Source organism: Euwallacea similis, chromosome 6, assembly GCF_039881205.1.
Source record: "Euwallacea similis isolate ESF13 chromosome 6, ESF131.1, whole genome shotgun sequence".
In the NCBI taxonomy this organism is placed as follows: Eukaryota; Metazoa; Arthropoda; class Insecta; order Coleoptera; family Curculionidae; genus Euwallacea; species Euwallacea similis.
Genome location: NC_089614.1, coordinates 5630955 through 5656788, shown reverse-complemented (window position 1 = coordinate 5656788; position 25834 = coordinate 5630955). Strand labels below are relative to the sequence as shown.

General features: G+C 33.7%; 1 protein-coding gene across 12 annotated transcripts in view; it reads left to right on the top strand.

The window, feature by feature from the left end:
- LOC136409743 (agrin-like) overlaps positions 1–25834 on the top strand; it is a 185450-nt gene that overhangs the window by 101363 nt on the left and 58253 nt on the right. For 10 of the 12 annotated variants that reach the window (XM_066391457.1, XM_066391454.1, XM_066391460.1 and 7 more), the window contains 2 exons: positions 11016–11054; positions 22758–22772. In XM_066391457.1, the coding sequence (XP_066247554.1) occupies positions 11016–11054; positions 22758–22772 (54 nt within the window). The remainder of the gene's footprint in view (positions 1–11015; positions 11055–22757; positions 22773–25834) is intronic. The other 2 variants (XM_066391456.1, XM_066391452.1) reach the window with 1 other exon arrangement.

Genomic DNA, 25834 nt, shown 5'->3' with positions numbered 1-25834 from the left:
ACCATGCTTATCGAGCGAAAGACCGACGAAGCAACATATTACCGCAATTGTTCAACATTAACCTATTCTACCTTAGGTAAATGGTTTTAAATATTGTATCAGGCTTTAATGTAATGTACCGTTATCGATAAAATAACAGAAATTTGAATATTTCGAGGGATTTCACTTCAACACCTAAAATTACTATTACTAAACGACGCAGAAAAACCCATTTTCTACAAAAACCATGTTTACTTTATGTCCTGCTACATTTTATGTGGGAGAAGTTTAAATAGCTTTTTCGTATAATTTCTATCCTCTAAAAAAAACATAGAAGTTGTAGGTATACAGGGTGTCTCAATTTAAATCTAAATCGTTTCAGAGAGAGGTTGAAAGCTTCAAATAAGACGACTTTATAAATAAACATAACTTGAGACACTCATGTTAACAAACGTTTAGGGTCTCAAAATTTAAGATCTTTTCGCTCCATATCAACCGGCTTCTACAGCAAAATCGAAAATCTCCAGAGTGATATTTTTTCAGAAGTCAGGCCCCTTTGCTGTCTTAAACGTTTTTGTGGGACTCCACTGATATTTAATAACTGAAATCTTAAATTTCCTGTTGAATTTAAAAGCTTTTTTGTCTTTTGTATTTTTTTTATAAGTATCACGTGTTCCCCAGTAATTTGCAAAAGTGTCTGGTGAAATGTTCCATTTTTACCGTGGTGCTCGAATAGGTATTAGCGAATTTATAGGATCCTGCTAACTTTTTCCCAGTTAACATGCTGCTAACGCAAAAAACTTAATAATTTAATATTTAGTGTTAACTTAGCTAGAAAGCCGATATTTTCGCTTTCCATGTACTGATCTGTTCCGAATACTTGCCAGCGAATCGTGGAAAAAATGGGGAGTTTTTTTAGACACTTTCGTAAAAATTCAAGAGACAAAAAAGCTTCTAAATTGAATGAAAAATTTGAAATTTTGATTAGTAAATATAAGCAGCGTGTTACAAAAAAATGGAGTGGAAAAAGTGGATCGCACCCTTAAAAAATATTATTATGTAGATTTTCGAACTGGCTTTAAGGGCCAGTTGACGCGAACCCTTGTGAGAAATGTGAATTCCAAATTTGAACTAAATATATAAAAAATCGGAATTGGAAAAAATACTGATAAGTAAACGTCCTGCATGTTTGCTAATATACGTTTTCTAAACATTATTTATTTCCAACTGTTAATTACTTGAGTAATTATGAAAATAATAATGAAAACTGCGGGCATGTAAGTACTACGAAAATAACTTTATTTATGTAAACTTTTCGTGGACTATCCGCCACGTCGCCCTCTCAGCGTAATTCTTGATCTTCTGTTGGATTAAAAGTCAGTCCGGTGCCTTTTTCTTAATATGCATAATCAGCTTATTGCATTTAACGTTAGATTGCTTACGCTGAGATGTGACGTTACCGTATCAATATCCAGTCAGGCACACCTGCACAAGAAATATTAGTCACTATTTTCTTAATTGGCTAATGATAATACAAACGTACTTTCCTATTGCAATAAATACAGAACACCAACGTCGTCTTATTTTACAACCTTATCACCCTCTAAAAGAACGCGGGTTGAACCTGAAACGCCTTGCGTTATTTGTCTTAAAGTTGAAGAGGCAAGTGCTTTTCAGATTACCGTCGTAATATTATCATCAACTTCTTCCATCGCGCTCGTTAATTTGAACACTTACTCCTGAATAACCTTCATCAGAAATCAGCGAAAGACGGAACAATACACAAAGGTCTTATTTGTCTTTTTGTAAATTTTAACTTAAACAAAAGCTGCATCTTACGAACTTACATTTGCATCTATACAAATATTAGCGAAACGGAAAAAAAATACGTTTTCGCCACTGAACAGGGCCTAAAGTATAATTTTAGTTTCAAAGGGATATTATATCAGCTGGCACCAAAGTTGCACGTTAAAGTGATTACAAGCACAAATAATGGATTCGCTGATTTAGGAAATTCAATATCGATTTCATCTTTCCATAGCCGTCAAATGCGATTTATAATTAATTGAAAGAGCTTTTTAAAAATGAAAAAGCGAACGTCTTTGTAGGAATTTTATCACAAACTAATGAGGCAATAGAAGGAAAGTAATAAAAACCGTAATGAAATTAATTTGACTGATCCGGGCGGAAAGTCGACGCGTCGCCGATAAATGCGGTTTTTCTTTGGCTGAGAGTAGAAATTAGATAGAAACGATCTAAATCTTCAATTCGCGCAAGGTTTCATAAATAAGAAGATAAACAAAATTAAACGTCGCCTCTGTGTTATCATTTTTCCCTTCTAAAATAAAGCAGATTTATATTTAGATGCGTTAATGAGTTGCTTTGGTATTGTAGCCTGTTTAGAAGTTTAAATTGACTATAAGCTATACATTAAGCGACTTTTAGAAAATAGAACTTTGAGCAAATATCAGCTTATTTTCCCAGATATAAGTTTCCAACTGGAAGCAATGCTGAGAAGTCTTAACTGAGCAATAATTAACTGACAAGTGATAAAAGATAGTCAAAATTGCAAGCCCACGTTCCTATCTGGCGGATTCACAATGGTTTATCTTATGCACTAGGTGATATACACCATAGTGACGGTGGTAATTTCCAAAAACGATAAATTTGGATGCATATCTGGGGTATTATCCACGAGGCAGGTGCAGTTATCAGGAATAGGCAATAAGGCTTAGTGACTTGAATCACGATTGATTTGAAACATGTATATCCGATCCAGTATTCGACGTGTCGCAGTTGCAACACACTAAAAAGTTAAATTCAAGAAAATGTCTCGCAGCATTGTTTATCATATTTGGCTAAACTTTTGCCCCAGCACTTGCAAGTTATCGCAACTCGAAATTTGATCAACATCTAGAAACTTTCTACCGAAGAGCTTTCTTTTTCTCGCCAAAAGAGCAAAAGTGTTTAAACCTAATTTGAGATTCAAATATAAGGACGAGAGAAAATTTGCTAGTTAATTTTTCCCGAATAAATTTGTTACGAATTAATAAAACTTTGCCGAACAGAAAATGCCTGAACTTTAAATGCCCTCGAGTTGTATGTCTCGATTCAATTTAACTCCTTTCGACATTATTGAGTACTCCTTTCTTTAATTCAATCTTATTTCACGATTAATTGAATCTCCAATTTTTGGTTCTCTGCCCCTAGCGGCGATCCCCAAGGTCGAATTAGGTCTATTAAATTGATGAAAAATTTAAAATTCTAATCCCTACGGTTAGATCTCTCATGCCTCCCCTTGAAGTGCTGTTTATGTAACTAACCAATTAAAGGGCATCCAAAGGCAGGTTTCTTTAAATCCTGATTATGTTATTTGGTTTATCTTTGCGCCTTTATTAAGGATCCTTTTCCGGGAGATAAAGTTCTCGACCTAGATATAAAACTATCAAGAGGGACAATTTAAACCTGGGAATTACAAGTGCATCGCAGTAAGAAGACTACGTGTCGGATTTATGTTAAAATTGAGTTTTTCAAATGACTTGAGTGCCTCATTTCGATTTGTAATGATACATAGAAATCTGACGTTGGCCCTCGTTAAAGCGAAATTTTATTTCGTGATATACTCAAAGGTCTCGTACTTCGAGTAAATAGTTTCGTGGCTGTCTGTACACAGTTTATTGATCTTACTTTCTTAGAAATTCCAGACTGTTACATTAAAAGCTGCGGTTTTCGAAGAGTAGTAAGTTCGAGTTCACAGCAAAGCCACTTAGACGTAATAAAATACAAAATACAGAAAACTGTAGGATGGATAATTTTAGAAATCGCTTTTTGTTAACGAATGTGAACCAAACATAAATCTAGCTTATGGTCATACAAAAAGATGTGGTCAAGTAATTGAATTTTATGTTGCTGACGTTTCCAGGTTTTTCTTTAAAATATAACGTGGATCTCAAGCTACAACCGGTAAAAATTGCCGGATATATCTTCACATTCCAATCTCCGGCACGTAGCGGCCGCATTTTAGTTCTGTCTCTAATAAACTAATGGCGAAACGAACTAATTCTTGTCTACAGTCCCACAAACCAACTATTAAACTGAAGTGGCTCAACTTGGAGCTTTCAAAGCTAAAAGTTTCACTCAAAAACTTCTAAATAGTGATGCCAGAATCATTCGCGTTCATTACCTTCGGTTAAATTTCCAGCCGTTCAATTAGTTGCAGTTAAATTAGTTTAGGCTGAACAAGAGATATACACATATATGTGTATATGTGTCGCATTAAAATATTATTTACTATTAAATTCGGTTAGAGCACTCGAAACCGTGGATAATTGATAACAGACAGGACGATTGGGTTCCGTCTAAATAATTATTCCCTGCTATTTACCACTGTTGCCTTATTAATGGTATGCGCAGCAACCGAAGAGGGTTACGAATCGTTAATGTCTTGATATTTGTATTTCTAATGAGTCACTAAGGTCAATTTACCTTTAAGCCGTCTCATGGGTGAGGAATAATCAAAACCGGGCCGTTAATAGGGTTTGCGGACCTTTAATGGGAAAGTGCAAATGACTATTCTTTATATCAAATCATTTCGAATTATAACCTGCGACACAATGAAAAATGTAAAACTTTATAGTACATTACTATTTTCAAAACTGTAGGGATGACTATAGAATATACCTCGTGCGCAGAATGATCCACAGGACTCGAATAGATAAGAATATTGGGGCACCCAGCTAAAAAATTAAGAATGTAAAACCCCCTATATATTTTCCTATATTTGGAAATATGCACCATTTCTTTCTGAAATCCTCCTATTTAACTTTTACTCTAACTTTAACGCTAAAAGAGTTAGGGCTCTTTGATACGTTGTTGAGACACCTTGTATATAATTTTTTTCCTTAGACTCGTGCATAAAACTTCCCTCCCCTTGAATAATGACTATAATAAAACACTTTGTGTAGAGGGCACTTTTGTTTACCTACTTTATTGAATAATTTGGTAACCAAAGTCTCGTTTTTAAGATGTTAGAATGTTTGAAAACCCTTTTAATTTAATACCTCTGGCCTTTCTTCAGGAGAACCAACAGGTTCAAACCAGTTATACTCACGTTGTGTAGCAGGAGAAAGCAAAATTTTTAGATTATGTAGGAAACCTCTGATTGTCTCGGGCATGCACAACTTAAAAATATTAATCACATTAATATGAGTTTTAAAGTTTTTGGAGAAGTTTGAAATTTAAAACCACGTTTTTATGCTCTTCGGTTCGGAAAAAATTCTATACTTCAGCTATCCAAAACTTCCAAGGTAACGAAGAAAACTTGAAGCTGAATGATGGATGAATAGCTATACAAATCTAAGAGATTTAGAATTATCTTTAAAATTTTCCTCGAATCAGGAATCGGCAACTTCAGATTATTATAAACTCCCATTCTAGATTTAGAAGGGAGACTTGAAAGTGATTAGATGTAGTTTCTTATAATCCAGGAAAATTAATGTCTCAAGCAGAATTTAGAGAAGAATATACAGTATTATTAAGACGTAAACGACTTGAATCTGTTTGTTGGGAATAACTGTAAATTTAGGAGATTCAAAAACTGCTCATATTATTGCAAATTTCCTCCTCCCATTCATCGTTCCTGTAGTACCCACATTTTGAATCACAGGAAAGGACAGATTACGTAGTTTATACAGGCCACTTCCGATTACATCCGTAGATAGCTTAAAATCTGGAGCTTCCTCCGTTTGAGTTTTACAAGATTTTGGAAAATTTTGAGATTTAAAGCAGCATTTTCTAATTCTCTACAGACTGACTATAGTAACCCTACGTTATACATAGGAGCAGCGAATTGTTATAGTTTTTATGGGACACTTCTTACTGCGTTCTTGGATATTTTAACAATAAAAATTTCTTTCATATCTCGACTCTAAAATTTGGTTTTTTCCTTTAACACAACTGAAATCTTCTGAGCATTCATACTGAATATTATTTTACAGAGGCTTTTTTCTGGTGAATTTTCACATAGAGCACTCTTTGGGAATTTTTTTAAAGCCTTAAGAGTTTTTTTCACTGTGAACGATTTCTAATTAATTTAATGGTAAAAATGTAAGGAATACCTAACTGAAAGAGAAGTTTTCTGAGAACTAAAAATCTTTTAATTTCTCTTTCTCTGTCTCTTTAAAAAAAAGTGCGATCTAAAAACGACATGAAGACCCTTAATATTTATGAATAGTAAAAACTTCACATACATCTTTCAAAAACTGTAAGAGGTATGAAAACACTTGAAAATATGAAACTTATTCGACGGCTAAAATTACGTCAACAGAGGAGCATTTCCGCGCACTTTTGCATATTATTGTTGTCCTCATTTCACTTTGAGGAATGTATCTTAGAAGTTTGTCACTTGAATTTTGACGAACTTTGTATCTCAATTTTATTTAGTTGTCAGTGGTACACTTTGCATAATTTTCAGTTCCTCTCTCAAAACGGTAATTACCATGAGACAAATGGAGAATATGTCTGAAGAAAATGATCTTATATTCACAGTACGATGAGGTGTCTATGTATAAGTTTCACTTAGTTCAGTTTTGTAATAGATTAATGTAAAAAGTTTTCACTTTACCCGGGTAAACTTACACCATTAGGGTGCTAAGTACAGTTTTTCAGCGACATTTCTTCGTCGCCTTGCCCTGGAAATATTAAACTTTTCTAAATGTCAACCAGATACTTATAATTTTTCAAGATTTAGAGGTTGGGTACCGACGCCTTACAAATCCTTCCCATTTCGTCGAGAAATTTATTACCCACACACTTTTTCGCCAGTTATATTTTATTTTTAAATACACCGGAGGATATTTGTCATTTCAACCAAACAGAATCCCAACCATATCATTTTTAGCGGCTTAAATAAAATGGAATTTTTAATTTTAGGCATTAGTGAATGTTGAAATCGTATACATAAAGGAAATGAGTTCGGCAGTTGCTTGAAATTCTTTGCGCCTATTTATGTCCTCATCAATATTTATGAATAAATATGAAAATGTATTAAAAACTCGCTACGTAACTGAGATGAGACTTTGCGTCTCTCCTTAACGTGCCTTCCCAAAACCCCCCCTGGTTAGGGCCAAAGACATCGTACCGTGGTAAGTAGGAGGATGTCGAGGAAAATAGACCTTAAAGTATTCCGTTATTTCGTTGAAGTAAAGACGCAAATACATGCGGATTTTCAAAATAAATAGCCAATTTGTGTAAACATCTGACCCTCTAGTGACATATATCATTGTCCCTAACGAGATTTTGTTAACGCCGGACCTTATGTTTCACTGTAAAATATGGGCTATATCAGTCGGGAAAAGATAAACAGTGAATGCGATCTTTTTAGCCCAAAAGGTAAAATAAATAAATCACTGACATTTTAGAGTAAGAAAAAGAGAAATTATTCGTACAAATCCCTCGGGTGTGGGAAACGTCACATCTGCTCACCGATATAATTTCGGCAGTATATCAACCAAGATTTGAGGGTCGTGGTTTAATTTTACAAATTTTGCTCTGGTATTGTCATTAATCTCATGCATCTTATCGCAGCAGCATTTCAGTGAGTTCACACTGCAAGCTACCTACCACACGTCCCGAAAGTACTTTAGAAATGACGAAAATGGGTAACAAAATTAACCGATAAAAAAATTAAAATACGTGATTATGCAAGTTGGGCACGTATGTTCATCGAGCCTGATTGCAATTTGGATCGTTTTCTTTATACAGACATTTTACCCTTTGTAGTGAAAAGCTGTTGAAATTGCGATGTTTTTAAAACACGAAACTTTTTATGGAGTATGTACGTGTTTAACATTTTAAATTGGTTTTAGCTTCATACGGTAAATACACAATGTTCCTAGGGAGACGTAATATTAAATTTAAAATGGATTTTACGCGCTATTAAAGTATACTTGAAAATGAACAGTGAGGTGTGAATTTGGCACGGTGCATGTGGGAAAAGCAATAAAGTATTACTAGGAATAAAATCGATAATGCAGCATCTGCTTTTTTCTTTATCGTGTCAAATTTTCAGGTCGCCAGGGGACGTTAATTTTATTTTAGGAGAATAAATTGCGAATTAAAACCTAGTGCGGATATAATTTAACTTTATTTCTAGAAAATTGAACTTGTAAATTACACCGAAACACATTCGATCCCTGTTTTAGTCACATTCATTTAAAATAGCCTTAACATCGTTACTGGAATTAACATAAATTTCGCATTTTTGGCTTCATACCACAATATTTTCCATTTGAACTACATATATTAGAATTTAAAGCATATTTAATTCTCTACTGAAAATATAACGATTCCGATATTTTCCAGCTTAATTGACATTTCAAATAAACATATTGCATTATGGCTATAAAACACGTTTTGTGTGTTTAACACATCTGTTTGCTTTATATACTCCACTATATAAAGCTTTTAAGTTCTATTTGCTGAACCGTAATTGAGGTTTTTATTCCACCGAATATAATTTCTATTAACAACAACCTATTAACATTTAAGACTTCTCTTCGCTATGCTGCACCTGAAATAGGTCAAAAGTCAAAACTTTACTTGTGATGGGTTTCGATATTTGCGATCCTATTCCAAGTTATCACTTAGTAAAATTACTCCTGGGGCTTTCCATTCAAAGGACGCTCGTGCTTACGTGGGACCAGGTCTCACTCTTTCGCCTCTATTTTTAATTTTTTAAATTGGTAGTATTTTCATGTACAGCAAGGTGCCTATTTAACGTTTTCCATTGTGGGAAAATATCAGAGCAATTTTATCAAAATAAATCTAAAAAAACACATTAGTTTTGATTGGGATCTTCCTCGAAAGCGTGGTTAAACATGTTCAGGTTAGTGGGAAGGTTTAAAAAAATCTACAGAACGTGAGAGAAGAAAATCAGGTTATTTCAGGTTGCAGGAGTTCCTTGAAACATACTTATAGTCGTACAAAAAGAGAGGAAAGTACAAAAGTGAAGAGAAATTGAAGTTACTGCACTCTTATTCATTTAATGAACAAGCTTTACGAATCTCTGCTGATAATGCTAGTTTGCGAAAATACCGGATGCTCCACACTTGCAACATCTCTTGAAAATAATTATTAGAGGAAGAAAAAATTATATTATATAACAGGTGATCATTAAAAGAAACCTCGTAGCAAGGGATGAACAGTGAACGTAAGACATCGATTAAGCCACTTTCTAGCCTCAATGAAAATCTTCGCAATAGATACCAGATGAATTTGTCCAAGATATGAGTCAAGTAGTACGGATATGAATTCATGCTGAAGGTTTTTGTTTTTAATGATAACTCTTTATAATAAACATAATCAAGTCGCACTTGTGGGTTATCGCATCCAAGAATAAGGTAATGGAGGTAATAGGTTTTTCCCCAGGGTTCTGTTGTGGGCCCTAATCTGTGGAAATCTGATTGTTTTCTAGAAGTAATTCAGAGCGTTTTTCATGAATGACGAAACAATTTGAAAACACTTTGGGAATAAATTATTTTGAATTTACAACTAAATCCCCTACTCAATGGGAACTTCAAGTTTTTTCTTATTTAACTTAAAAAACTTTCTAGTAGAAGGCAAATTTTCGGTTTCTTTATGTTTTTAAATTTTATTCAGGTTTCCAATAGAGTTTTCTATTTTTAGACCAAACAGGACGAACGTTGAATAGTCTAAAAAATTTAGTTGGCATTTTCAGTATTATTTAGTTTTTGAAATTAATACCTTTGAAATGTAGATTTTTGATCGTAACTATGGGAATTGGGTTTTCATCAGTATACTACAGCAGTAGAACCACAAATTAGTAATAACAAGCAAAGAAAAATAAGAATTTTTATTTTTGCTCCCATTACTCAAAGGGCAAACCTTGAGCCAGTCTCTGTAATTTCGGGATAAAGCTCCAAGAACGCCTCAACGTTTAAACATAGCAAATATATGAATGAAAATGGTGCAGAATATTATATTTTCAGCTTTATCCTCTTTTGGTAATAATTCTGTTTCAATGTTTTCTCATAGAGCCGCTGAACCTTATTTCCTCTGACTTCTCTGAACCCCTATTTCACAGGTTTTCTTTATTAGGCAATATTCCGTATCTGTGTAAACTTATTGTATACCACATTAGTGCCATCTTGGCCTATATAACCAAATTTAACATTGAAGAGGACATCAAGGCGAATTTGGTCGTTAAGATGGTATCATACTTTTCCAACGGGCAGCTAAATATTTCAAGATATACATCATGAAAAATCCAGACGTCCTTTCGTAAATAAAGTTCTAGTTTATTGTACTTTTTACGGTTGTGAAATTTCGTCTTGGGAAACTTGTATTATTGAGGAAATAAAAACAGAGTGAACATCCCTTTTTAAATCTTAATGTGCAAGAGTGTCACAGGCTCGGACAAGAAAGTGTTGCTGCCCCAGGCTCCAAACAAACTAAATTGAAGTCTGACATTGCCCGAATGGAAAACGTATTATTTAGCGTTCATTCGATTTAAATGTTTTTGACCATTTTCCTTGAGCTTTAAGGGAGATATTTATGGAATGAAAATGGCAACATTTCTGGTAGTCTTCTCGTGATTAATAAAGCTACGTAAATAATTGTATAACATTTGTCACGCACCTCCAAATACCTATTAAGTTTTCCGGAAATTTCCTTAAGCTTAGCATCTCAAGGAGTTGAGTCGTACCTAACTTAAAGGAGTCGTCTGGAGGAGGACTATATATAGCATTGAATATAAACCATCCCTGTTTAAACTCCCGGGAGTAATTTTGCTAAGTGATAAGTTGAAACGTTTTAAATGTGTGGGACAGTTGCTGAATTTCACACTAAAATTATATGCGCCTAGCAGCAATAAAACTTCTACAGTGAAATTAAGATTTACATATCTTATCGTTCATTCTAACTGCGCCTTAAAGTTACAATATTTTCCTTGTTAAAGTTTGTTTCTTGCATAAAACAAGCTTTTATCTGTCGCAATAACTTTGTCTTTTGCTTTTCAGATCCGGAAAATTACTGGAATCATCAAGGCCGTGAATACGGTAAGTTAACCAATTGTTTATTAGAGTAATAAATCCCCTCAAAAGGCTAAAACAAGTTCAAACTTCAGTCCCCTGTTAAACTTGATAATGATCCGAATTTTGTCTTAAGTCTTAATTGGTGTTTTACTTAATTCACTTAGCTTTATACCTGAAGTTGCGAAAAGTTCATGGCGACAATATAAAGTCATTGTTAAGTCTATTTTCAAATGGTATTTCAACCAAAACAATTTTCATAATAAAATTTGAGTGAAATGATAAATTACAAACTTTTTATTAGCGAGGTAATGATTCATTTCAGATTCAAATGTTTTCGTAACTGGAAAACATCATGAAACAATTAGCAAGCAAGTGATTGATTCTGGCACTTCGTGCATAGTCCATATTGCGAACGAGTGCCATCAATCGACTATCATTAAAAATATGCCATATTGAATGTGAAAACGGTTTTTGGAATTGGATTAAACATTTGTCGGTAATTCGTTCGGAAAACTGTTGGAATATCTACTAAACTCAAATAAATATTTCTGTCAGTACGTGTAAAAGAAAAGTTTTAATAGTGAAGTTCGGATTTCGCAATCCATCTCCCGAAGTCAATCTATTAACTAAATAGGTCAAATTATATTGAAGTTTGTTATGTGTACAGTCGTATTAAAAAAGAAATACTTACTTCGGTGGCAGCCAAATTACTTCCGAAAATGTATTGGCTGTGAGAAGTTTTTCCTTCTGTCGAAAATAGAAATTACTTTTGAAAGAAAACTTCCTGGGAAACAGGCTTACTTTTTCCGTTGAGTTTCAAAATTTTCTCTCTCAAGTATAAATCGGCGTAATGAAGTTAGGCAACGTTGTTTGGCATTGTAATGGCTCCAATTAGAATTTTTAAATGTTGTCTTCTTTTCCCAACTCGCTTCAAAATTTAGATTTTCAAACTTAATTTCCCTGTTTCGGCTAATCTTTTTTATTGTCAATTAGCGAAATTTGTTCGTCGAGTTTCGACTTTAAAAATATGGTTGAAATTTTAGTGGAGGGTCCCTCCAGGACCAAGCAAATCCTAAAAAAGTGCCACATTAGAGCGATACATTCCCCAAAGTCCGCTTGAACGATATTTCATGGTGTGTACTAGAGGTGAAGGTAGATCACAATTACTCTAAATTTTTGCATTCGCATATCTTAAAAAGTAATTAAAAATAGCCGTAAATATATAATATTGATGGTTGAGGAGGAAACTGCAGTAGTAAAAGGATATATATCCACTTCCGACCAAACAATATATTTACGCGTTTTAATGTCTTTTTTAAAAAAATTCTGATGGTACCATCATTAAGCTATTAGTTTCTATACGAAAGTACAGTATTAAAGCAGATTTTTTTCAAGCGAAACAATTTTTTCGTGCCCCCTTTAAAAATTTTAACGGCTTTTTGATATTGGCCTTTTCAGTTGTAATGAATGTCCCCAGTTCATACTTTTTCAGGAATCTTGTCGATCTGAATATTTTCCTATTCCAGCAGGTGCATGAGTCTTCTGAATTTTCAGAAACTCAATGAAATCTCATAGCTTTTATTCCCGCTAAACCTTTCTCATGCTCCTACTGAAAGTGATTACCTAACTACTGGGTACAAAAAATAATTACGGATACCTTGATCTTCTCTTATCTAACTTAATATTTTGAAGAGTTTTTATATTCCACCTCCCATTTCGTTTTTGAACATTATTTCTAAATAACGGTAACTAATCATCTCAAAAGAGCCCTAAAAACGTACATAAAGAGCATATAAAAAATTTTGGCACTTTTCCTGAAAAACTCGGAAACTAGATGACTGCCATTTTAAAAATTTTATCCGAAAATTGTCGGAGCAATATACCTAAATGAATCAAATTAATCGCCTCGACGAGCTCTTATCAGCTTGCAGAGTTCTAATACCTTTATTAGTTCCTGAAATAGGCAGCCACTCTGATACTTATTTATTTTGACGATTTCGAGACTGCTCTTAGATGAAGGTGTATTAAAGGACATTTACAGTTCTCCAGAATCTCAATTCAGTTATCCAGGGTCAGTATAGAATCGAAATAAACGAACACACGCGAACAGCACCGCCTCAAAAATTTCGATATTTTTTTCTGAAGATTTTATACTTGCTGACTTTTGTTTGGTAACCCTGGCAACCTAAAAAATTTCCGCAAATTTTCGTCGTTCCAGTAAAATTAATGATTGAAGTCTTCCCGATCTGTCGAGTCTCATTAATCTGGGAGGAAGCTTCGCAAAATTGTGGAATATTAATAAATGTTATGAGATATTTATTAACTAAATTTGACATAAATTTTCAATATAAATAAAAAATTTGCTGAGTTCGATTAACAATTGCGTTATACAATTATTTTGCAACATATCGACAAAATATAGCTTTCTGTGTTCGAATTTAAGCCAATTTTATCGAACCTTAATAAAGTTCTTTAATTTTAGTTCATTAAATTTATTTAAAAATGAAAATGTAAGATATCTTTAAGTGATCGACATTGGTTTTTATGTAATTAAAGTTGGGAAATGGCATTTTCTTTCATTAGAAAAAATATTTCAGTAAGCATAGAATTAGGATACTAGTGTTCATATGAAAAATAAATGATGTTACTTCAACTTTAGTTGATTAAAGTTGTTAAAAAATGAAAATATAAGACACCTTTAAATGAATAATGTTGAATTTATGGCATGTGACGGAAGTAACCTACTTTTCTTATTTTCTTTTGAAGAAACTAATTTTGTGAATCCGAAACATTTTACAACAAACTTCAAACACTATAAAATATAACTCACCAACCTGTTAAATATTACTGTATACCCGATAGACCTTAGTAAAATTGGTATTCGACGAGTATAGAAATTTTATGCCATTCCATGACTCAATTTGCATATTAACTTAAAAGAATGTTATTTCTAATAAAAATTCGTGTTCCCAAAAAATGTCTAAAATAATTTATTCATTAAGGATATAATTTTTTGCCACATCTTTTTTTGTAGTTTCTTCAGTATAATCTTGTGAATTCATTCCAGTCCTTGAATTCACACATTCCACATCCGTCTCTGATATGTTGGAAATATAAATAGGGGGTGAGTCAAATCCTAAAAAAGTGCTACATTAGGGTGTAATATTCTCTAGAGGCCGCTTTAACGATATTTCATTGGCGCAGTCCCCACAGGTGAGTGTAGAGCTTAACTAGTAAAACCTGTGATGGATGCTTAAAATCCTCACTGCTTGACCGGTTACGGATATAAATTAGTAACAATCTCGAGCTTCGTCTTCTGAAAATGTCCGACACTTAGGCCCAAAATGTCGTTCCGAATGACCACGGTCTAGAGAGGCTCATTGCCCGGTCAAGCATTAGAATAACTCTCTTGGATCCCCTAGGAATAAACATAAGCGGTACCTATATTGAATCTCCAACAATCTGGATACGAATTCCAAACCTTTGTTAATCAACTTAGGCTTCTCTGTAATTTCCATCAAGTCTATTTTCCTCGTAAATTTAGGTAGTCGTTTAATAAAATATTTGCCTTGCTTGAAAACTCTTGTGTTACGCCATTGCTCACTGAAGGAAGAAGAGAAGAGATATATAAACTCCGCTAGGTGTAAAGGTCTAATGGGTAGATTTGTCAAGAGGAAGCGACATACTTGGGCGAACGCGAGAATTTCCATTTATTTCCTATTATAAGCTGATTTCTCACCATACATTATGGTCATCTTTTTGAGAAATCACTTCACGTTCCCAAATCCCCTTATCTTGTTGCAGCTAAACGCTCAGAAAAAGGGCTTCGCCCTCCTCAAATCGCATATTGAATTCTTAAGAGTTTGATTTTGTCTGGCGATTTTAGACCGAACTTAACCATTATCGATTTCTAGCTTTTCCAGAAGAATCCCACCCCGCAGGATAAGACCCATCAGCAAAGTTTCTGCGAATATTCTTTTGCAATAGACGTAATTCTTTAAGCGGCTTAAATACCTACCAGAAAATATTTAATTACTTTATATCAGAGCCGGTGCAAAGAACTTTTTGGCTTCTCCGAGGATTTACGAAATTAATACGATCAGGAGTCCTTAAAATATTTAAAGCCTGCTTAGAACAAAGCTAATAGTACCCGCTTTGCGCTTCAAAGTGCCCAACTTAATCTCTTAAAAATATAGATTATTTAGTAGGGAACTAACGCCAAGTGTTTATGCTTTGAAGAATAGACAAAGTTATGTTTTTGTGAGTAAATGGAGTTGGCCGAATTGAAACAAGTGTATTAGTTAACCCTGGTGAGTGTTAAGGTTTTCGGTTTTCCAGTAATTCCTCCCTCCTACGAGTATCCATAAATCGATGTTTGCGACTGTTTTCTTTTAGAGTCTTTGGACTCTTCATTAGCCATCAGTACAGAAATCAAACAGCTTTATATACACAAAATTGTACAAAATTTTTCTTTTTGAGGTCTCTAAAAATGAGCAAGTTGAATTGTTCTTGAATTGCATGTAGATTTTGAGACTATTAGCTGTCAGCACGGCTGATGTACATGTCTATAGTCTACTATAGTTTAGGTAGGGTCGAGATAAGCGGTAAATAACATTTGAAAAAAAATGCTAAAGATTTTTTAAGGGGGGAGCTTACCTAATTTTTGTCATTTTCAGATTTCACGAATTTTGATACCTTTATTCGTAATTTTGGAAAAATGAAGTTCCCCAGTTGAAGTATTTAAGATTGTACCCAATCATCGATTTAGATGAAAAACTGCTCCATCACTGTTTCTTTAGCAATCAAGTTGAAAATGCTGCTATTTACACCTAATACTCGTATTCAAGGGATTATTGTCCACTAAATTTCACAGTATGTGTCCAAATGGACACATTCTACCCAAATGGGGCGAGGGTTTATTTGAGTTTTGAAAATGTCTTCCTTTTAAGGACTTACATGTGCGCCTTAGCACACCCTCAAATGTTACTGTTTCTTTACCAATCAAGATGATATTTTTACAGTGCATGGAGCATTATTACCCCAGAAAAACATTGTCGTATAAGGCCTATTCTGTTAACCACAATTCTGAAAATGGTTTTAAATGTAGTTGAACATATCCCGAATTATGGTTTAGTTACGATACTCTTTTTCACCAGTACATTTGAAAACGTTATTGTTTATTTTTTGTATTTTTACAATTAGAGTAAATCCTTTGGCACAGAAAATTAATTTGGGTTGTCACGAAATTTGCAGGGCAATATGCGTCAAATTAGATATTAAATGAATCGTCTCGATGTGCTTTATAAACTTACTCAAACGATGTTATTATAGCCCCTTAAGTATCCGAGAAACGGGCACACTTTGATATTTAGTTTCGTGATTTTAGTAAGAAGTAGTAAGAAAGTAGGGGTGTTCCAAATTGCATTTCTAAAATTCGCGACCATAATTGGGGTATTCAGGATCGATATCAATTTTGAATTTAATTGAAATTTTAATGAAGTATAACTTGAACTAATGCAAGTATTTTAAACCACTTTTTAACAGGACTGAAATATTGGAAGGGCGAAATTCAGACTATTTAACAGGAAAAAAAATAAAATTTTCATTACGCTCTGCAGAACGAACTAAATAATCCCTAATGGGTAAACTTAACATGCGTAAGAAAATATCACTCGAATTAATGTGGAACTGGTAAATGGGAGAAAATGAAAAGTCTTTAATCTTTGAACAAAACGTTTTACAAATTAGGTCCCTTCGCCTGTTTCGGAGTTTTTCATAATTACAAGCTCTTGGATGAACAGATCTGCCGTTCCAAAAGGAATCTTGTTTCACAGAAAGATTCGGATTAAAACTTTAATGCGGCTTCGACTTAATTGTAATTTGCTAAAATGCGAAGTATTTCTCCAGTATTTTCCCTCTTATGTTAATTCCGTATCCTTTAACCACTTCGGCAATTACGAAATATGATTTTCCGAATTTATGTACATGTAGAATATTATTTATCGGGAAAGCGAAGCAGAATCAGTTCAATGGATTGAATTATATCTGTTTTGGAAATTAGATTATACCTGCTTCGGAGTCTAATTATTACTGTTTGATATTATTCAGTAATTATTGTAACAATACTGTGCACGGGATAGTTATAATTACGCGTCGATATTATTTATGTCATTAAATTTCGATGGGCCTATTGAAATCATATTCTTTTCAGAGAAAAATCTAATCTATTATTAATTAGTACATGCGGGGCTCGAGGGAGGCTAACTAACTTCTAACTCATATGTAGTTCACACATTTCAAACAAAAAGCTACTCATTGTACCCGAGCAACTCTTAACAAAACGTAAAACTTTTTACGAACACGGAACATTAATATTAATTATTTCTGACATACATTAAAATGCTTTATTTGCGCCATTTATATTGCCCTGGGGCTAAACTCTGTATAAAGTAATTAGAACGATTAATATTGCTCATAGAATTTTTTGATTAGTTCATAATCAGAAATGGGAAAAATTTCAGATAAATGATAGTGAAGCTGTTTTTGATGACTTGGCCAAGTATGCCAGGACATATTATGCCCATTTAAACGCTGACAAAAGTAATTTTGTCACATAATTAGATGAAATTTGTCAGGCTTTTTTCCACCTCCGGATATTCGCCTCAAGCTCGGTTTGCTCACTTGGTTTTCCCATTTGCCAGATTGTCACGTTTATTAAAATTGGAAAGTACGTTCTTTCCACCCCTCTCAAGGGAGCATTCGGTGCATCGCGCAGAAAGAGAATTGACTAATCAATTGTCTCGGATGTTTTAATTTTAAATCTCCATTAAAAAACCAGGAGGACAACGCCTAGAAATTCTAATTGAAGACATTACAAAGCCAGGCAACGTTTCCTAACTTCATTACGTCGATTTATATTTGAGAGAGAATGCAGAGGCCAAATGGCAAAAGTAACGCTCGCTAGAAACTTTTTTCTCTGGGAACTTATTTTTTGGGAATGCTCAACAGAAAACTCATGGGCGATATATTGTCCCAAGTTTAGGTATTTTAACAATTACCTCAGTCTAAAGTTTTTTTAAGTTGCTTGGTTGAAAGGACAGCTAGCTTCAGCAGTTGTATTATTGCATTGAAAAGTAACTACTCTAATAATTTCACAGAATTGCCTCCCATTGAATAACTCTCCCCAAAAAATTACTTTTCCTAGCATGTATCCGATATAAATCTGTGCTATCATTGTACGGCTAGATTCTCAGTTTCCAGGCGGAGGTTTCCCATTTATTTTGTATATCATGTTCTACATATTAATATATTTCAACGCAATATGTCGTTGTGGTTTGCGAACGAACCCCTGCTTCGGGGTTTTAATAAACAGAAGAAATGGAACAATTTTCTTTTTATACCCGCGTTCGTACCCTAAAAAAAACCGTTTTCCCAACCCATGTATTTTCCATGCGACCACCCCGGGTATTTAAAGGTGATTTTCTTCAGTCACGTAGCGCCTATAACTTGAATTCTTATTCTATTTACTTTTGTCTAAAACTGGGATTGATATATTCATTATTTACGTGATATGTAACTAAGCCATTGTAGCGGAAACATACGGCGAAATAGTAATAAAAGTCCGAAGAGCTGACTCAGCAAAATCACTGACTTCTGCAGCAAGCGTATCAGCCGACCTCAAACTGGACGTTACAATATTTCAAACTTATCTCATATATCTAAATTTTTACAATGTGAATAATGTTCGGGTTTTAGAATTTTAAACTTATTACATTTCACACACATGAAGATTCCTGCGCATTCGTCGTCCGTTTAATGGCTTAAAATTTTAGATTCTTGGATAGTTGCTGCTACTTATACGAGTGTTTTATAATAGTATGTTAAAAATTCAAGAGATTGAATCTGTGGATGATTTTTTTGAAGAAAAAAGCGAATATGAACATGGGTTTATTTTCGCCTCCAGTCTGAAATACCGAGTGATAAAATTTTGTTTTAAGGTTTTTTTCTCATAAATTCGTTCCAGCATTAACTACGAGTATTTTTATAAGAATTGGGCAGTGTAAAATAGGAGAAGAGACCCATCTTTTAAGGGGACACAATTTCACCAGTGGCGTCCCATAGATGTGACCCTGAACCTTTTAATGCAAAACTATTATACCCACTGTTTTTTTAAATAAAAATAAATTTGTGAATGTATATTAATTAACAGAAATAAAACTCGGAAATTTTTATTGATAATTCCAATTACCAGTTGTCCACGGGACGAAATTTTCAACACAATCCAACGCTTTATTGAAAGTGTCCACTAAAAGTCAGTTGATTTGTTCGCATTATTTATGGATAAACGTGATGAACTATGATTTCAATTAATGCCTCACACGCGTTAATTGAGCGACATAAAAAAACAATTTGCTTTATACTCTTGGCTGTGTATCGAAATTTAGTGTGAATTAGTTACTCTGTACCGACGCTGTCAATAGTATGCTCCCAAAATGCCAGTCAAACCATCCATTTTATCTGTGGTTTTTGGTCTATTTATAATGTTTGATAAAGTTTCTTCCTTTTCTGACTGATGTGAATTTGTCATTTTTTTAGTAATTTCAGGTTGTTGCTTTATCAGCATTATTGGCAAGGTTTCCTTCATAGGTATGCAAATTCACCACAAGCTCATTTAATTATCCTAGAACTCATAAAATGTACTACTCAGAATCATAAAATTCGATGTTAGATTTGTTGCAGCCAGCTAAAAGTGACAAAACTGGCATATTTTAAATAGATTAAAAAATATAACACTACTCTTTCAAAAAATACACCATTGTTCTTTCCTAAATTTGAACTGCCAAAGATCTCGAAAATTGAAGACTTGAAATTAAAGGCTAAACCAAACATCAAACAGTTTGGCCTAGCTTTATTCTGAGGTGATGATAAATTGAGTGTCGTGCCTGGTTTATATTTTTGAGAAACGAAATTCTTTTTCACCGAAATTGAGAAACCCCAACGAAATTGAAATTGATGTGTACAAGATTTTTCTGTGAGAACGAAAAAATCAATTTTCGATTTTAAACTCAATGTGTTGAAAATTTCTGACAATTCTGGGAAAAGGAATCATTTCTGAACAATTTTTTTCTTGAAGTAAGAGAAAAATCACTGTTTTTAATTCAACATTTAATAGTCGTTTCAGGTTTGAAAAGCTACGCCACAATCTTTTCTAAATTTTCTACAAAATCAAGCATAGAAAGTGGACTTGATGAATTCTGAGTTATTCTGGAAGGGGACGACAAATTCAAGCACTTTAAGGAAAACCACAATTTTTACATCGAGCTTTCAAATCCAGTTTCAAAAAATTCTTATAATTAAATACTAGAAAAGGAACTCAATGATTTACGAAGAACATTGTTGTTTGTAATGCAGGAAATGTTCAAACGTTTTCGGAAAAAATCACTGTTATCATCTCGAGCTTTCAAATTCAACTCGAAGGCTCAAAGCATTCTCTGTAACAAGGCAAGAAAGCGAACTTGAGAAATTCAACGTCGTTCTGCAGTGCTTTTAGCTCTTTGAATATTCCTTGCAATTGCGAAAAAAAGAGATACGACACTGTTTTATCTTGAGCTTGGAAGCTTTAAGAATAGGCCCTAAAATTGAAAATTTGAGATAAACCTGGCCTACCTGAATTAAATGTATTTTAACTTAAGGACTGTTCTTATCCCCAACTTTCAAGGAGACCCAATTCCAAAAATTTTCAAAAATTGTAATGCTGAATGTTTGGAACAATTTGTATTAAGAATTCCTGGAAATGATTTGTGAGACGTGACCTTCGTTAGACACAGCTTTAATTCCATTTATATTTGGCTCAGTATGTTCCTTGATTGAATTTAATTTGAGGCAAAAGATAGTTTTCCATCTCATTTCGGATATATATCCGATGATCGAATGGAAAAGCGGTCGCGATATTATGCAGGCTTTCATAGTAAGTAATCAGAAACAGAATCGATGCCGTCGTCTAAGAAAGACTTTAAAGCACACAAATAGTCAAGATATATCAAAGAAAGGCTCGACTGAGGACAATTTAGGAACGAATTCCGGTGCTTTGGGAAGAAGGGAGCCGGGATGAGATGAGATAAACGATAGAGTGAGTGGATTGTGGGAGTGAAATAAAGTGATGAGGAAATTTCAAAGTTAAAAGACAATTACTGAGGAAGTCAGATAGAAGTTATCCTCGTATCCCGGCTTCAGGCAGATTTTATTCAATCATATCGTTGGGGTCATATAACATGAACGTTGAAAGCTAGCTTTATTGCTCGGAGAAGCTGAATTTAAGGGTGTTGGTCATGTAGAAATGAAATATTAACGACCACGTTGGCTCACCAAGATCCAGAATGTTAGAAAATAAATTTTCTCTTAGTAGAAACTAGTCTGGCCTGTCACTTGTACATCAGCAAAACGTTGGATTTATTTCAGTCTACTTCCTTTAGCTTCCGTCTATTACCGTTGAAAACATAAGCCTCGAGGCATTAAAATATCAAATAAAACACCTTTTCCTCTCAGCTGTAGTTTATTTTTCCCATTTTCGAGCAAAAACTAATGGCAGTGGTTTTCGATTTAAATTTTAATCAAGACAACGCAACTAAAAATAACGAGTAAGCACTAGTTGGAATTCAGTATTATCTGCTTATAAATTCGAACTTCAAAATAGTTTTCAAAATCGTCGAAGGCCTAAAACAAAGTTTTATAGTTTTAAATAAGCGAATACGCCACAACAAAAGCTAGAAAGTTTATGTATTTATCTACCTAAAATTTTAATTGATGTTTATTTTTCTATTAAATGTACCCGCAATAGTTTAATATACGACTGACGTTTTAATATAATAATGGATTTGATAAAACCATTTATTTTTTAATTTTATAGCGTTCGTACACTCAAATACATTGTTAATTTAAAGCAGAAATTTTCGATCGAGGTTCGAGTAAGCCCATTTAGACACTAAATTTAATTTTAAATGTAACACACGAATAAATGTTTTCACATATGCACAATTTATTCGAATAGTAAATTTTTACAACGCTGGCAGATCTGCTCTTCGAATACCTCGAAGAATGAATCGAAAATGAAATTCAAAACCCCGTTATGTATTTAAACATTTAATAAAAACATGTACCACTTCATCTCCATACCCCATTGCGCCACCGAATTAAAAAACATTATTTGTTTGAGGAGTTTTATTGAATTTTAACGGGCTTTACTGGCATAGACAATCGAACGTGAAATAGCGGATTTGATTTTTAAATTTGTTTACAATGAGGTTTCGCATTTTGTCCCCCATAGTAAATTGTATCTATTTAATTTGATATTTTCGGCTTATCGTTCGTTGCATTTGTTTGAGGTAGTTGTGCCGTTCGCTAAAAGCGATCAATTCGGTTTCTGAAGTCAGCGACCATATAATTGAATCAGCTCCCATTAAGCGTTTTGCATCAGATCTCCGAAAAAAATCTCGACTAAATCCATTTTCGAAATCGCTTAAAGCGAATTGCTTTAACTTGACACGCGCCAATTCGCGAATTTATTTGCCTAAAACATACTTCCACCATTACAAGGGAATTCTTTCAGCGTTTCAACGTTCTTCATATAATTCTCTTCCTAAATTCGGCTTGGCTTTATGCCGCAGGCTTCGCATAATTTCGACGAACCCGACGCACGTTTGATTATTAAAATATTATTTTCATTTTCAGGAATGGACTATCCAGGTAAGGAAAACCTTCCTTCTTTGAGCAATAAATAAATTTCAAATCACGAGCAGGTAAGCCAGAGAATTTTGCTAAAATTGTACATTTTCCACCGTTCCGTTGTGGCAACAGCCATTAAATTAGAGATTTCTTGTAGCAAGCTCAAATATAACATTTTGCGACTGGGCTCCACAACAGTCGAAATAGGGATAGGTGATTTAGTAAGGGATCTAAGTAAGCAATTACCGCAGTCCCTCTGTAACATGTTGACTTCATTATCGGCAGTTATACAAAATTGCGTTTATGTTGAATCAGTTGTGTTTAATTATTGTTGAAATATTTATTGATTTTAGGGTGGAAATTTCAGAAAAATGAGTCCTTTGAAACTACACAAGCAAATGGGTCGAATGGGACAATTATTTATCTGAACGTATCTGTTTTGGCAGCGTTTGTATTCAATTGATAAATTTTAAGGGTACAAGTTCACATCTGCCCCATTTATATTTAGGTCGGTAGATCTATATATCACGTTCGTATTTATTGCCTAACTGCCGCCTATGGATATATTATTCTATTCTGAAACCAGCTAAAATAATATACGTACATTGTCGAGTTTCTCTTGTTTCCTCATTCACGTTCCGAACTTATATCCGTTAGATGATAAAATATATTGTAATTCGTTTTTTGTCTCGCCCTTTTTCCGACTAAGTATCAACTGGCACAGCTCTGCCATCCAACATATGGTTCACGAAATCCAAATCGCTCAATTTTTATATTATATCCCTGTAGATATCTATATAGATAGACTTGACTATGACAGACTGTTCTCTTCTAAATTGATCTCCGAATTATCTAGATAATAAGCTGTCATGAAATAAATGATTAGAAATCAATAGTTTAGTATACTATAATTTCATTTTATTGCATCCTTCAATTACAATGAACACAACATCTTAGAGGGAATTAAGTATATGACTCAATAATTCGAAGCTCCTATACAAGCTTTTACGTGAAACGAATATGTGAAAAAACGACGACATTAAAAAAGATAAATATAGGAATCACCCTATAGTTACACCATACCCTTTAGGTGGCATAAGCCAACTTCCACTTAATTGAAATTCTGTTTGCATAGCATGAAAAACCAATGAAATGCGATCCACAGTATCTGACGTAAAGAGGAAATTTTGATTAAAGAAGTGTGATTTTGGAAATATTTAAACACTTTAACATTTAAAAATTACTTTACAATAAAAACTGAATATAATACGACATTATTTAATAACAAAACAAACCGCTAAACGATACTAGAAAATCCATAATTTTTGGCCTTGCATAATGGCCATTCATTAATCTGATTAATGCATATTCAAGAATATTACCTGATAGATTTGATCAGAGTTTAGAGATAATAAAAGTACTTTTGGAAAGCATGAACTTACGTTGTCGTAGTGAATTATTCAATGAATGAATTGGAAACATAAACGTAATAGCTGTAATCATCGTTTAAACATTGATTATAATGTAATTGAGTCGTTGTACATCCTAATTCGACAAATTCGTTTTAATATTTATACGTAAATACATTAAATATTCATTTAAAAGAGTTTACATAAAGTTCATATGCAGTTTTCAATAATGGAACCTTTAAGGCTCTTTCCCGAGAAATGATCAAATGATGTTTAATCGTATTTAAAACTAATAGCTTTTTTGCATTAAAATGATTCCGAAATAATTCTAAATAATGGAACAACTAAAATCTTCAATAAATGAACAATTCAAAAGAGTGAGAGGGAAGTATCTCTTGAATTCAGAAAAAAATTTTCAAACAACCCTGGACGTTTTAAATGAATATTAAAATCAACTTAAGGAAATGTTACGAGGAAAACCATAATTAAATATATTATTCGATCCAACTAGAATCGACCCAAAATTTCTAAAAATGAGTCCACGGTTCTTCAATTTTCGTGAGGAAACTGTTCACTGAGGCGATTTACCTAATAAACCTAAAATTTCTAATTTGACCTTATGAGTCTTTAAATCAAAGTTCGGATAGAACTGCCGGGAAGGTAATTTCCACAGATACCATAACACAGTTAACAAAAATTTTGAGTTCCTAATAATCTTGGTAGCACTTGTATCATTTGGCCATAAGTTTTTATACTACATTTCTTAAATTATGTCGGGTGACGGATATTTCAAAATTCAATCATCAAACTGCACTTCATCCAGATTTACTTGAAATTGGGATGAAACCACAGATATTTAAATTACGATATGATTCATAGAACATTTTTGGAAACATCCACAGAATCGAAAAGTGTAAAAATACTCTACATATCTCATTTGAATTAACAAGATTATGGTATCTTAGAGAGGAATGATAAATTTGGTAATATCGTCTTTGATATAACGTCCAGTAGAAGTAGTAACAGATTTATTCTCACTCAGCACGAACCTAGCATGAAACGATTCAAGAACGTTGCTAAGCATGCGCATTGCTGATTTCAATTATAAGCCTGAAATATGAACTGCCCACAAATATTCCCGAATCATTCTGAAACAGTTTTCTAACCGGTGGAAACCAACCTAATTTTTTGGATTTTTTGACTATTTAAGGACTTTTGAGAGACGGTTTAAGCACATAATATTCATCAAATTTTCGTTCATACACGAAATTACCTATAAAATACTTGCTATAGAATGTTTTCTCATAACCTTTTAACGTATGATACACCGTTTTTCCAATTACATTTTTTATGAGTCGAAGTGCTAATGTGAGTTTGACAGACTCACAGGTAGAGTCCAATAGAGCCTGATGAAATTGGCCACTACGTTCGATTGGACCAATGATCTGTGACAAGATGGCTTTGCTTTTGCCATTTTGCTCTTTTACTCGCCTTTACAAACTTAATGAAGCATGTCATTTGACTGAGCTCCGGAAGTATCAACGTTGATTCTCTGTTAAATTTCTAAAGATTTGATTTTCGATTTCCATTGGTATATCTCGGAATGATTTTCATTCATTTTGCTCGATCGGTAATTACCTGCTTTATGTAGCGTGGTTAATTATCATAACGCGT